This window comes from Trypanosoma melophagium (genome assembly GCF_022059095.1).
Source record: "Trypanosoma melophagium isolate St. Kilda chromosome Unknown ctg39segment0, whole genome shotgun sequence".
Taxonomy (NCBI): Eukaryota; Euglenozoa; class Kinetoplastea; order Trypanosomatida; family Trypanosomatidae; genus Trypanosoma; species Trypanosoma melophagium.
Genome location: NW_027125177.1, coordinates 77,969 through 89,838, shown reverse-complemented (window position 1 = coordinate 89,838; position 11,870 = coordinate 77,969). Strand labels below are relative to the sequence as shown.

Below are 11,870 nucleotides of genomic sequence, written 5' to 3'. Positions count from 1 at the left end.
CCATATTTCCAATCGACATTCCATCTCTTGTGAGATTAAATTTAAACATAATGCATTACGATGTTGTCTGATAAGGGTATTTTCTTTAAAAAAAGGCATTCGGGCCAATGGATTTCGCCTATTCCCCATATTTCCACAAACAAGGGGCATTAATTTCATATTTTTACGCGGTACAACATCCTCCGCATGTAGTATAGGACCTTCTGCTAATGCTATTTCTAGTGAAGAAGGCTTTCTTTTTATTGTAACGGAATTATTATTGGCGGTAACTCCTTCACTTTCCACTACTTCTTTTTCTATTGCCATACTTTGAATTTTTCCCCCCGTCTCAAATCTTGCAGGAGGAGAATTATATACACCATCTCTTTTCTCTTGTTTTTCTTCTGTACTACCACCCATAATGAGACCTCTATCGTTTTCCAATGTTGGTAAAACTATTTCCTCTGATTCCGTACCATGCTTGTTACGTAAGTATGACCAGCTTTTTCCACTTGAGTCCGAATTCACACTTATCGTGTTCACTCGCATGTCGAATGAAGTTCTGGATGAAATAAGCGACTCAGATATCAAGAAAGAGAGAGAGAGAGAGAAATAGTGAGGGAAAACTGAGTTCAATATATATATATAAACGTGAGTCTGTGACTTTTTAAGAAAAAAAAAACAAAGAGAAAAAAAAGCAAATAGTAAGAATTTCCCCAACCCCACATAAAAGAAAAGGTATAAAATGTGAATCAAATAATGAGGAATAATGAAAAATAATAATAATAATAATAATAATAATAATAATAATAATAGGTGAGAGAGAAAAAAAAAATGGATATGTATGAGACTTTAGAATGGACAACATTATTGTATCGATAAACGACACAACATTTCCCCACCCCAAAATCATTCTAACAAACCTTTTTTTTTGTATTCATCTTTTTTTTTCCTTTTGAATTCAATTCCAAACTAGCGTTAGAGAGCGAATTAATGTTGTTTCAAACCACTACAACTATCCATAAGTTCACGTAAAGCTAGTCGTGAGAGTTGAAAATGTACATTATTTGTTTTTCGCCTACTCCTCTTTTCTAGTAAAACATCGTTCACCAATGAACTCTCCTCCGGAGGCTTAGTAAACCTCAGACTAGAGTTTGTTAAAGATGACAAGGATGTACAATGAGAAGTATGCATATAATGTTTTCCTTTTTCTTTTCGCTTCTGGGGTATTTCATTCAGCAATGGTAAAGAGGGAAGCGTCCACAGTTTCTTGTAACTTGTGGCTATACGTCTATGTCGTACTTTGCAAAGTGAATAATATGGTGAAGATGTATCATGGATGTATTGTTCACGGCGAGTAAACTCCATAACAGTTTCCACTAACGATGCACTGTGTTTAGCCATAAAACAAAATAACACAAGATTAAACAATTCATATAAACAATCTCTTACCATGGCGGCTAATTTATATGTATATGGGGCACCATGCATAGATGGACGAGCCGTAATACCGTCTCTATCATGTGGTTCTAGTGACCAAAGTGCCATATGTAGTTCTCCTGCAATAGCTTCCACTAAATCGGCCTTAAACTTTGTAGATTTTCCCTGTATTCCATTGCCTCCCACCATTTCATCCAATCCTAATGTCGTAAAGGCATATTCCAAGTGTTGATTACTCTCTAATACTGTGCGGAGGGCATCCATGACAAACATATTCGATACAGTACGCCAATTCACTTCTGGAAACAGTAATACCAGTCGATGACAGATGGAGTGGCCCCAATTGTGATCCCCAATACACTCCATACGTTGAAATCCAGCATCGCGTTGTACACCATCATTTACAAGCGAAACATCAGACAATGTCGCGGCAATGCCCAATACGCCAAGTTCTTTCAATATATACATCTTTTTCCGCAGATGTGCTGCTCTACGTTCTACTACACTACACCAGATTCTTTCCAACGGCACATTATATAAATCATTATCTACACAAGGAACCTTATTATTATTATTATTATTATTATTATTATTATTATTATTATTTTCTCTTCGTGTATCATGTAGATGTGAGGAACAGCAAAAACCACTTAACGTTCTCTCCCAACGTTTAACCTCATCGCAAAAAAAATCATGCGCTGCTTCTAATGATACACCCACAGCATCACTAGAATGTTTTTTCGCCCTTTCCACGAGAATCCACATGATCGATTCCACTGCCTGATGATATGGCATTCCTCTATGCGATATCCCACGTGACCCAACACTTCCACACAGTCGACAAGGAGTGGGATCTACTAATACTAATGATGATGATGGAAAGAAGAATGCGTCTAGAGTATTTGATTTTGTTTGAAGAGACGGCGACAGAATGCAATTTGTTAGTTCAACGGATAAAATAGGAGGGTTTTCTTTTCTTCTCCACCCGAATTGTGTGGGAATAGCAGAGGAAAGGGTTTGACGCAGTAGACGTGTGGGGCGATTCATTCAATTCCGGAAATGAAGAAGAATTTAATAAGAACACCAAGAAAAGGCAATGAAAAAGAAATAATAATTTCTTCAAATATAGAGGGAATAAGAAAAGAAGAAAAGAACTACGGAAATGCTATTTGTGTACGAAGCCACTTAGTGAAACCATATAGGCAAAGAAATGTGAATCCGTTTGTGTCTTTAAAGCCTTGATTCTTTTCAATCTTCTTTTTTTTTTTTACTATCTTTTCTCGCCCTCTGTGATATTCCTTAAAAGTAAATTACGATAAACCAATATAAATACTGCTACTTTTCCACCTCCTACCTTTAGCAAATATTAAAAAATAAAAAAAACCAGGTAAATATCAAATACAATATTACAGATATCTTCACACACACAAACATAAAGATATAAATACAAAAAAGTATAGATATTCAAAAAGCGCCCGTTATATAATAATATGTACCAACGTTTAGTCCATTAAAAAAAAAGACAAACGTCAGATCGGCGGTTGCTCCCAACATAAACAAAATGAGGGAGGGGTATTGAGACGATGATAGTATAACGATAAAACGATAAAAACAAGAACAACAACGAGAGATTGATAGATAGAGAGATGGATTAAAAGACAAAGAAATAAAGAAAGAAAGAAAGAAAGAGAAAACCCTCCGCTTTACAAAGCTGCCGTATGGACTCATTAAAGTAAACTCATTCCTTCTAATAATACCCCCAAAACGTCTATCTCACTCAAATGTTTTTTTTTTTCTCGCATTCAGGTACATTTCTATTAAACCTACTTGGAGCAACAGTAATATTAGTTTCACTCTAACGCTTTTTCTTTCTTTCTTTCTCAGCCACGCGGCCCGTAACGATCAAGAGAACCTTGAACTTGTACAACATCTGGCATGGCATTCGGTGTGCGCCGCCGACGTTCTTCTGCTAAACGTTCATAATCAATCTCTTCTTGGTGAAGTTTTTGTCTATATTTAAATACACTAACTTCCTTGTCAAGGAGTTTCTGTTCTTGCATACGATAATCGTTATTGGAAAATCTCCTAATCTCATCTGCTTCATTCTGAAGACGAGCTTGCTTTTCCTGTTCTCTTTCTAACTGCTTTTTTATTGCTTCAAGACGTTCTTCTAGAGCTCTCTTCTGCATTTGAAAATCATCCACATTAGAAGCAGCATCACGTTGTGCCTGTTCAAGAATCCTTCCTCGCTCTTGATTTTTCCAACGTGAGTATATAATGTTAATTGCCTGCCCAAAATCACGTGCATAACTATGAAAATCATGAAATGACATAACTGGTTCCCCACGTTTTTCTTTTGCAAAAGAGCGATGCAAGTCTTCCACAACATCGGAGGGAAACTGAATTTGACATGCGCGAAATATGTTTTGAAAATCACGCAACGTTAAGTATCCCTTGTGCGTTGGATCACCAATGCCAAATACAGTATCTACTTGATCCTGCACAATATCTCCTGTATGAGTTTCCGTACAACCGTTATGTGTATGATCTCTAGATGAAACTAGATTACCACCACCATTTGGAGAACCAGCGCGATTTTCTCTTCGTCGCATTAATGGTGTGTAAGAGTCTCCGTTAGAATGAACCCTCTCACCACTTCGTGTATTGGGTGATGTTGATAATGATGGACCTTCTTTTCCTTCTCCTTGTCGTAGTAATGGGGATGATAGTGATTGTGGTTGTGCACTTTTACTAAAACCTCCACCCAATACTCTTCCTGCCGTATATCGGGGTGGAAAAAATATAGTAGTACGTGGGGCTGGTATTTCCCGCTGCGCCGATATATCTGCCTTTGTTGCATGTTTGCGAAACACATACAACTGATCATATGCACGTAATTGTCGTACATCTTTAAGCGCTGTCCACGCCTGTTTGTCATCCTCATATCGTTGTACATGACTGAGTGCAAAGGGCTCGGAGGGCGGCCGTGTTTTACCGTTAAGTGTTGTACTGTCCTGCTGCCGCATGGCCTTCTCCTCAGCGCGAAAGACGCCTTCGAGGGTTCGGTGTAATTCGTCAATTTTGGCCGGCAGTTCATCAAAGGGCAACTCGATGTTAATCTTCGCCCCGAGGATGTCTGTGCATGCCAATACGGTGAACACCATTAAGCTCCTCCAATCACCCTTTACTTTTTTTATTTTTTTCTTGCCAGTTATATATTTGTATTTATATATTTCTGTGTGTGTGTATGGGATTGATCTGCTCTCCTCTATGGTTACCTGCGTTACAGGACGATACTTTTTTTTTCGTGTGTTTGTTTTGCGTGGTTGTTTTTCAGGTACAAAGTAACGCAAAGAACACAAAAACAAAAGACAAGTAAATATCATATGAAAAGAAGAGAAAAGTATGTAAAAAGAATAAAAAAAAAACGAGGAAAATAAAACAAGGATGCATTGAATATATATATATTTCTTTTTAGATTTCACTCTTACCCCCCTCCCCCCCCCCCCCCCCCCCAAAAAAAAAAAAAAAAAATATCACCTAATTTATGGAGTCTTGTTGTACACAGAAGAGTTCATACACTTCGCAAGTGTAAATGTACGTGAGATAAAAATTAGTGGCTGGAACGAGAAAATCCTTCTGCGGGTTAACATCTCCAAAAAGATATTTACTCATTACGAAGTACTTGGTACATCAGAGTCTCTTCTTTTTCTATTTCTTCCTTTTTTCATAGTTAAATATATATATATATATATTTGCTTCTTTACAGAAATAAATACTATTGAAAGAGTAGATGCCAACCCAACGCACTTCAGGTACGAATGTGTAGGAAGAACAAAGAGTAAAAGTCCCTGCTGCTAATTTTTTTTTCCCATCACAGACGCAGAGAAAAACGTACAGGAAACCACCTGTACAGCGAAAAAGGAAAAAAAAAACACTCATTTACATATGTTTATTGCGCATAGTTACATAGAAGTGTCTACTTCCTCTCTCTAATAGTAATCATAATTACCCCTTTATAGATCATCTCTTATTATCATTATATATATATATATATATTACCTCTTCCTTTTCTTTAGCAAAAATCAAGAGTCCTTTCTTTAATTTGCGTGTTGCGCACAGCCACAATTACTTTTCGTCATACCTTTGCATCTATGCATATCCATCTACTTTTTTTCTTTCACATTTTTATACCATTTTTTTATTTTCACTTTTACCTTAACTTTTCTTTTTTTTTCTTTTCTTTTCTCTCCCTCACTCTTGAGCAGCCCAACCTTACAGAGTCGCTATGAAGCGGACCAGACATCCTTCAAGTATCTCTCTTCATCTGTGAGTTTTGTAAGGTAGACTGTTGCCTCATCCTCACTCATGGATCCCTCATCCTGGAAAAGCTGTACTAGTGTCTTTTCTACATCTTTAGCCATGTGTTTTGCGTCACCGCACAAATAGAGATTTCCACCTTCCTGAAGAATCTCCCAAATTTCATGTGCACGCGCCTTAATACGATCTTGCACATAAACCTTTTTGATCTGGTCTCGACTATAGGCAACATCCAAGACGTTTAAAGTGCCATTTTCCAAACATTCTGTCATAAAATCTGCATAGATGTGATCTTCATCTTTCTTTCTACAACCAAAGAAAAGCATAGCTTTACCGAGCTCATTTCCTTTCGCTTTCCATGCGTTACGACGATGCAGAAAACCAATTAATGGTGCAACACCTGTTCCTGGACCAATCATTACAAGTGGTCGTTCCTTCGCTCGAAGCGGTAAGTGAAACTTTGATTTGCGTACGAAAACGGGAATTTTTTCACCTACTTGAATATCTTTCAACATTCCTGTACAAAGTCCACCGTTCACAATTGCCACTGTAATATTCAATTGTTTAGGCTGTGAAAGCAAATCTGATGAGATTGAAAAGTAACGTGGTGTGATACGTGGCATCATTTCAAGAAAAACTTCAATAGGAATTGATGCTGAACTAAATTTTCTCAAAAAACCATATACATTGCGTAATTTAGAAGCAAGCTTAGTAAATTCTTTTGCAGCTTCTGGATCCACACGTAGAAGACGTAGAAGTTCTTCTTTCTCTTCAGGTTTTGTACAGTAATGAGCAAAGGCACGTAATGTTGATTTCTTTGGTTGTCCGGCAAGATCAATATACCATGTCAGTGCTGTTTCAATTGTAACTCGAGCTGGAAAAACATTTTTACCTGTTTTTTTATCCTGTAAAGAAAATACTTGCTGTGACTCTTCAGCACTTATACCTAGTATCTTAAGATAATCCTGCACCACCACCTCTGTATTGCGTGGGAGTACGCCCAGATGGTCACCTCCTTGATATGAAATGATAGTTCCCTCGAGATCAAGCTCTATACAGCGTGTACTACGGTCCTGTGTGTGTTGTAGCAATTCGACATTCCTCTGCACGGAGACCCACGCCGGCAGCCGCTGTGTGGGCTCCAGAACCGAGGCGAGTCGCGGGAAGGGGAGCGGCTCCGCCTCGCCGGCGTCCCACACCCGCAGCCGACACTCCGGCACGACGGGCTCCTCGCCGGGGACGCGGAGGGAAATGTCGAGGACGCGGCCGACCGCCGGCCACAAGTCGCGGCGCCACTCGTCAAAGACGGCCTCGAGATCGGCCCCCGCGTCGCCGAGGCCGAGGCCGTACACCCGCCGGGCCCCCAGCGCCGCCAGCCGCCGGTCCACCGCCACCCCCTCCTCGCAGAAGTGGCGGTACTGCCGGTCGCCAAGGGCAAAGACGGCGTACTGCACAGAGCGAAGCTCCTCCTCCGGGGTGCGGGTCTCGTCCATTAGCCAATCGTGGAAGTTTTTCATCGAGTCCGTAGGTTCACCCTCGCCATAGGTGGCACACACAATGATGACAAGTCGCTCAAACTCGAGATTATACGCCTCGTAGTTTTCAACATCAACTACCTTTATGGGTATCCCAAGACGTGTACCCTCACGTGCTAGTGTCTTGGCGAACATCTCAGCTGTACCCGTTTGAGAGCCAAATAAGACAGTTACTTCCTTTTTACACTGTGATGTGGGTAATGAATGTGGTCTGACAGTGGTCCCATTTTGTGTTCCAGTAGAAGTGGGAGATTTTTCACGGAAAAAACCGCAAAACCAAGCCACACCAACTGCAATTATAATGGTTAAAATCAGGTAAGGTAACATTTTGAGTGATGGAAACAGAAGGAACTATATCTAACGAAGAAAAAAAAAAATGCGCGTTGACCTTCCTATTTCAGACTATATATATATATATATATATATATATATATATATATATATATATATTTATTTATTTATTTATATTTATATATAATTATATAAAAGATGTCTCCAGAAACAGAAATACAGGGAAAATAGTAATTGAGGTTATGGAGCAACATGTAAAACCGCCCCCCCCCCCAAAACAAAAAAATGTTGATTTCTTACTCAAAGAAGAAAAATCATTATATAAGGATTTAATAACTGATACTTTCGGTATAGAAGCAAAAAGTTTTAAAAGGGTATGAAAGTCCTCCAAGAAGATGCAATAATTATGTATATTAAAGAACAAAAAAAACCCATATAAAGGCCAATAAAGAGTACAACGCTATAGCTTCAAATATTACTTTTTCATGCACTCCATGACTTACCCTTTCTTTTTTTTTTCCTGATTCCTCGTTAAAATTTTTTCATTTTTCTTCCACTACACATTGTTAGGAGGAGTGGAGTTGTTTTCATCGGGTCTAGTTAGTATACGAAGCACTAATGGCTGATTCTTTGCTTTTTGCTCAAATTTCTTTTTATCCCTTCGTTCGCGTCGCCTTTGCCTTTCTCTAACCTTATCTGCGAGAGGGGAAGAACATTCCTTTGTATCAACAGCCAAATTCACACCTTTTGGTGGACGAGATGCATGAAGAGAACCATCCTCATGGCAAGAATCCACATACCTTTTCTCTAACATAATATTCTTACCAGCGTTTTCACCAGGAATACTTTTCGTCGATTCTGCGTTTTTATCCATTTTATCTCCTTTCCCTGATAATGAGCGCCGTACATGTCGATTCTCTTGTTGATTCTTCTTTTTAGACTGTTGATACTTTTTATGCAATTGTTGTTCCTCAAATTCATTCGGTTTACTCGGTTTAGTTTTTTGTCTTACTCCATTTTCCCAATGTTTTCGCTTCTTTTCTTCCAGGTTATACTCATTTTTCATAGACACATCTTTTTCTCTGCGTCTTCTTTGCTTTCTAGGCACATCTGTGATACCCCCTTCCTTTTCTTTATCACCACGTTTCTTACGGCGGTCTGTTCTCTTGCCCATCCCATCGCCTTTACAAGCACTAACTGACTTTTCCACCCTATCACAAGATCGTTTAGTTCTTCTCTCCTCCTTACGTTTTTTCCTTATATTTTGCGAAGACATTCGGTGCACCTTTTCTGCCTTCACGTCTGCACCCGACTTGCGTGTAGAATAAACACCATCAAATAACTTCCTCTCTTTACTTCTCTTCTGTAATTTACACTTGGTTTCTTGTTTATATTCTGTGCCATGAGGTTTAATGTGATTCTTCTTTTCATCCCTCTCCCTTTCACGTTGACTTTGGTATAGCAGTCTCAACCTAATATCTTTTACTGACATTTTCTTACTTTCTTTCTCCGATTTTTCTAATTTCTCAATTTTTACTAGTAATTCATGCACAAGAAGAGACACAGATACTGGTTTCTCTGCACACTTATCACTGCATTCTTGCTTCTGCTTCTCTTCTGCTTCTTCTTCTGGTTTCAAATCCTGAATTTTCTCGGGTGTTGCATTAGACTTCAATTCTTCTGTCCCTACTTTTATCATTGCACAAAAACGTTGGTAGTCCTCATCCTCTTCAATGCTCTCATGCTGAAACTGTACTTCGAGATCACGATTTGGTCCTGTGTTACCATTTGCCTTAGAGAAAGAAGATAAATAAATTGGAGACAATTCTACTGCTGATGCCGTAGCTTCCATTTCTGGGAAGACTGTACGACCATCAAAAATATGAGTTACTGCTTGAATCACCGCCTCGTACCCCGTAATGCTAACATCCGGTTGCACAACAAGAACTGCAGTTGAAAGGATCCTCGGCCGATTATTCTGTGGCGGATAACCACAAATAATATACACCTCCTTAATACTTTCCATCACACTATTGTCACAGCTCCTGCGCACTACATCTGACAACGCTTCTGTAGTGATATCATATGGCAAGTGTCGGATAAGGAGACGTAGCGGCTGACGGATACCATCTTGTAGAACCATCTGTTATATATATATATATATATATATATATATATATATATATATATATATATATGTGTGTGTGTATGTGACTACTGAACCTCTTCCCAATTGCCCAAGGAGAGGTAAGTGAGACATAAAAACGGAAACAGATACAAAAAAAAAAAAAACAGGACTCAAAGGAATAAGACTACTACTAATAAAAACAGCAAAAAAAAAAACAAAGACGACCCATCTACTAAATAGGAAATAAAGTCGTCCATTTTCTCTCTTCATATATCTATATATACACTCATATGTAAAGGGGGAAAAAAAAGAAAACTAAGATGCAAAGCGCATTCCTCCGATCTCCTCCCCAGTAACAAAAAGATCCCCCACATCCTCAATAGGCAAGTCTAGTAGAGCATTCATCTCCTCATATCTCTCTGAGTATGCAGCATCCTTAATAGATGGCAACATTTCAACTGAAGATAGCAGAAGTGAAGATGCGGTGTTGGTTCCTTTATTGCCAAGGACTGTGATTCCCTGTTCATTATCTCTATTATTTCCCTTCTCAAAATTCTGATAAACCATCTTGGCATTTTTAGTATTCATGTTGCTACTAGCAGCCAAGTTTTCTACTGCAGCATCTCCAAGAGGTAAAGAGTTACAAGTGGAATTTTCCTTGCATAAAAGTGGCAGTAACTCAGTTGGATATAGCCATCCATCGTGCTCAAAAACATCAGATGAGTTCTTTGACGGAGAAAAATTACCCTTTTGATTATTCAATCTCATTATAGTGTTATTTTTTTTATCATGATATCCTCTGTAAAAGTCTTTTTCAGTTTCACCCAATGGGTCCTGGCTAACTAAATCCCCATCATCTATTGTAACTTCACTACTACCTGCTCGTAGAGAGGGCCAACTTGACAGTGTAGAGGACACTGAGCTACATGAATCACTATCCTCACTATCAGAAACAAGAACTACATCCCCATCACGAATATTTTGGTATAACGGTTTATTATTACTATTATTAGTATTATCCTCATCATCTAGGAGTAATTTTGGCCGTACACTAGAGGAGAGTGAACCAGTTCTTTCAGTTAATAGAGTCGTTTGACTCGTTCTATATGATTCCCTGCAAGAGCGCTTTGCAGCTGTGTTTGCAACTATTGTGGCTTCCACACGAGAACGTTTGAAATCATTCATCTTCTTACCAGTTTCCACTAATCTGGGAGGTTGCGGAGCAGGGGGAATAACAATAGAAGGAGGAGATTGTGAAGGAAGTGACGATGCTTCTTTTGACTTTAGGACTGTCTTTATTTTATCCCAAATCTGATGTGCGGCTCTACCTGTATATGTACGACTACCGTAATGCAACTGACGGCGTCCATTTTTAGTAGACCAGCGATAACTGTAAAGCTCTCCATTAGTCTGCAGTTCCAGGTTATTACCTTTTTTCCTTCCATGTCGTACGTTTGCCCCTCTTGGTTTAGTATAACTTTTGCTGTTCTTAATTCTTGTGTTATTTTTATTTTTAGCCTTACCTGGTCCTTTCCTACTTGAAGTAGAGAGCCGCCGCCTCGCGTCTCTTCCATCGAAATCCTTTTCTCCAGTACGAGGTAGTGCAAATGTACTAAGCGCACGAGAGTCAAGTTCCTTGTTATTCAAGTTGGTGTTTGTCCCCAAAAAGTGCAAATACGAACTTGCTAGTAATTTTCTTTCCTTATTACTATCAGCACCACAACGTCCTTCATTATCCACAGCAGAAAAATATGTTAAACCACCGGCTCTTCGCAATTCACTCACACGAACGATGGCACCTCCATACCGCTGTGGTTTCCCATCCATACCTCTGTACGTATCGTCTTTTACCGAGAAATCTACTGCCCTTGACATAGCAGTACTGTTCTGCATGGTACCATGTGAGATATTATCACATACTCTTTCCTGACTGGTACTCATAACACCAGTCTCTTGTTCAGGTTCACGTCTAAGCAGCACACGAAACCTGCTAGATGGCTTCTCCGATGCTGGAAATGACATCAATACCGCCTTGTTCTACAGCTGTACAAAAACCTTCATGTAACATCCGACCCCCCCCCCCCCCCCCCCCCCAAAAAAAAAAAAAAAAAAAAAAAAAAAAAAAAAAAAAAAAACAATCTTTACAAACTCAGAATAAACACAATCAACTTCCAATA

The 11,870-nt window shown here is 39.1% G+C and overlaps 6 protein-coding genes across 6 annotated transcripts; all 6 read right to left on the bottom strand.

Moving 5' to 3' along the window:
- Positions 1 to 528, bottom strand: LSM04_000956 (uncharacterized protein; the record flags this gene model as incomplete). The annotated part of the gene is made up of 1 exon (XM_067329580.1): positions 1 to 528. A coding segment is annotated over one exon (528 nt), but the record flags the coding sequence as incomplete, so codon positions are not given.
- A 441-nt stretch (positions 529 to 969) lies between these two features.
- LSM04_003375 (uncharacterized protein) lies at positions 970 to 2,466 on the bottom strand (the record flags this gene model as incomplete). Its single annotated transcript, XM_067329569.1, has 1 exon — positions 970 to 2,466. One exon carries the CDS (start codon positions 2,464 to 2,466, stop codon positions 970 to 972), a length of 1,497 nt encoding a protein of 498 aa, XP_067188142.1.
- Positions 2,467 to 3,299: 833 nt separating this feature from the next.
- Positions 3,300 to 4,583, bottom strand: LSM04_006187 (BILBO1; the record flags this gene model as incomplete). The annotated part of the gene is made up of 1 exon (XM_067329558.1): positions 3,300 to 4,583. One exon carries the CDS (start codon positions 4,581 to 4,583, stop codon positions 3,300 to 3,302), a length of 1,284 nt encoding a protein of 427 aa, XP_067188151.1.
- Positions 4,584 to 5,705: 1,122 nt separating this feature from the next.
- Positions 5,706 to 7,601, bottom strand: LSM04_009396 (Sulfite reductase [NADPH] flavoprotein alpha-component-like; the record flags this gene model as incomplete). Its single annotated transcript, XM_067329547.1, has 1 exon — positions 5,706 to 7,601. The coding sequence occupies one exon, from the start codon at positions 7,599 to 7,601 to the stop codon at positions 5,706 to 5,708; it is 1,896 nt and encodes a 631-aa protein (XP_067188159.1).
- Positions 7,602 to 8,121: 520 nt separating this feature from the next.
- Positions 8,122 to 9,708, bottom strand: LSM04_005214 (uncharacterized protein; the record flags this gene model as incomplete). The annotated part of the gene is made up of 1 exon (XM_067329534.1): positions 8,122 to 9,708. One exon carries the CDS (start codon positions 9,706 to 9,708, stop codon positions 8,122 to 8,124), a length of 1,587 nt encoding a protein of 528 aa, XP_067188148.1.
- A 300-nt stretch (positions 9,709 to 10,008) lies between these two features.
- LSM04_001009 (uncharacterized protein) lies at positions 10,009 to 11,715 on the bottom strand (the record flags this gene model as incomplete). Its single annotated transcript, XM_067329523.1, has 1 exon — positions 10,009 to 11,715. One exon carries the CDS (start codon positions 11,713 to 11,715, stop codon positions 10,009 to 10,011), a length of 1,707 nt encoding a protein of 568 aa, XP_067188139.1.
- Between the last annotated feature and the right edge of the window lie 155 nt (positions 11,716 to 11,870).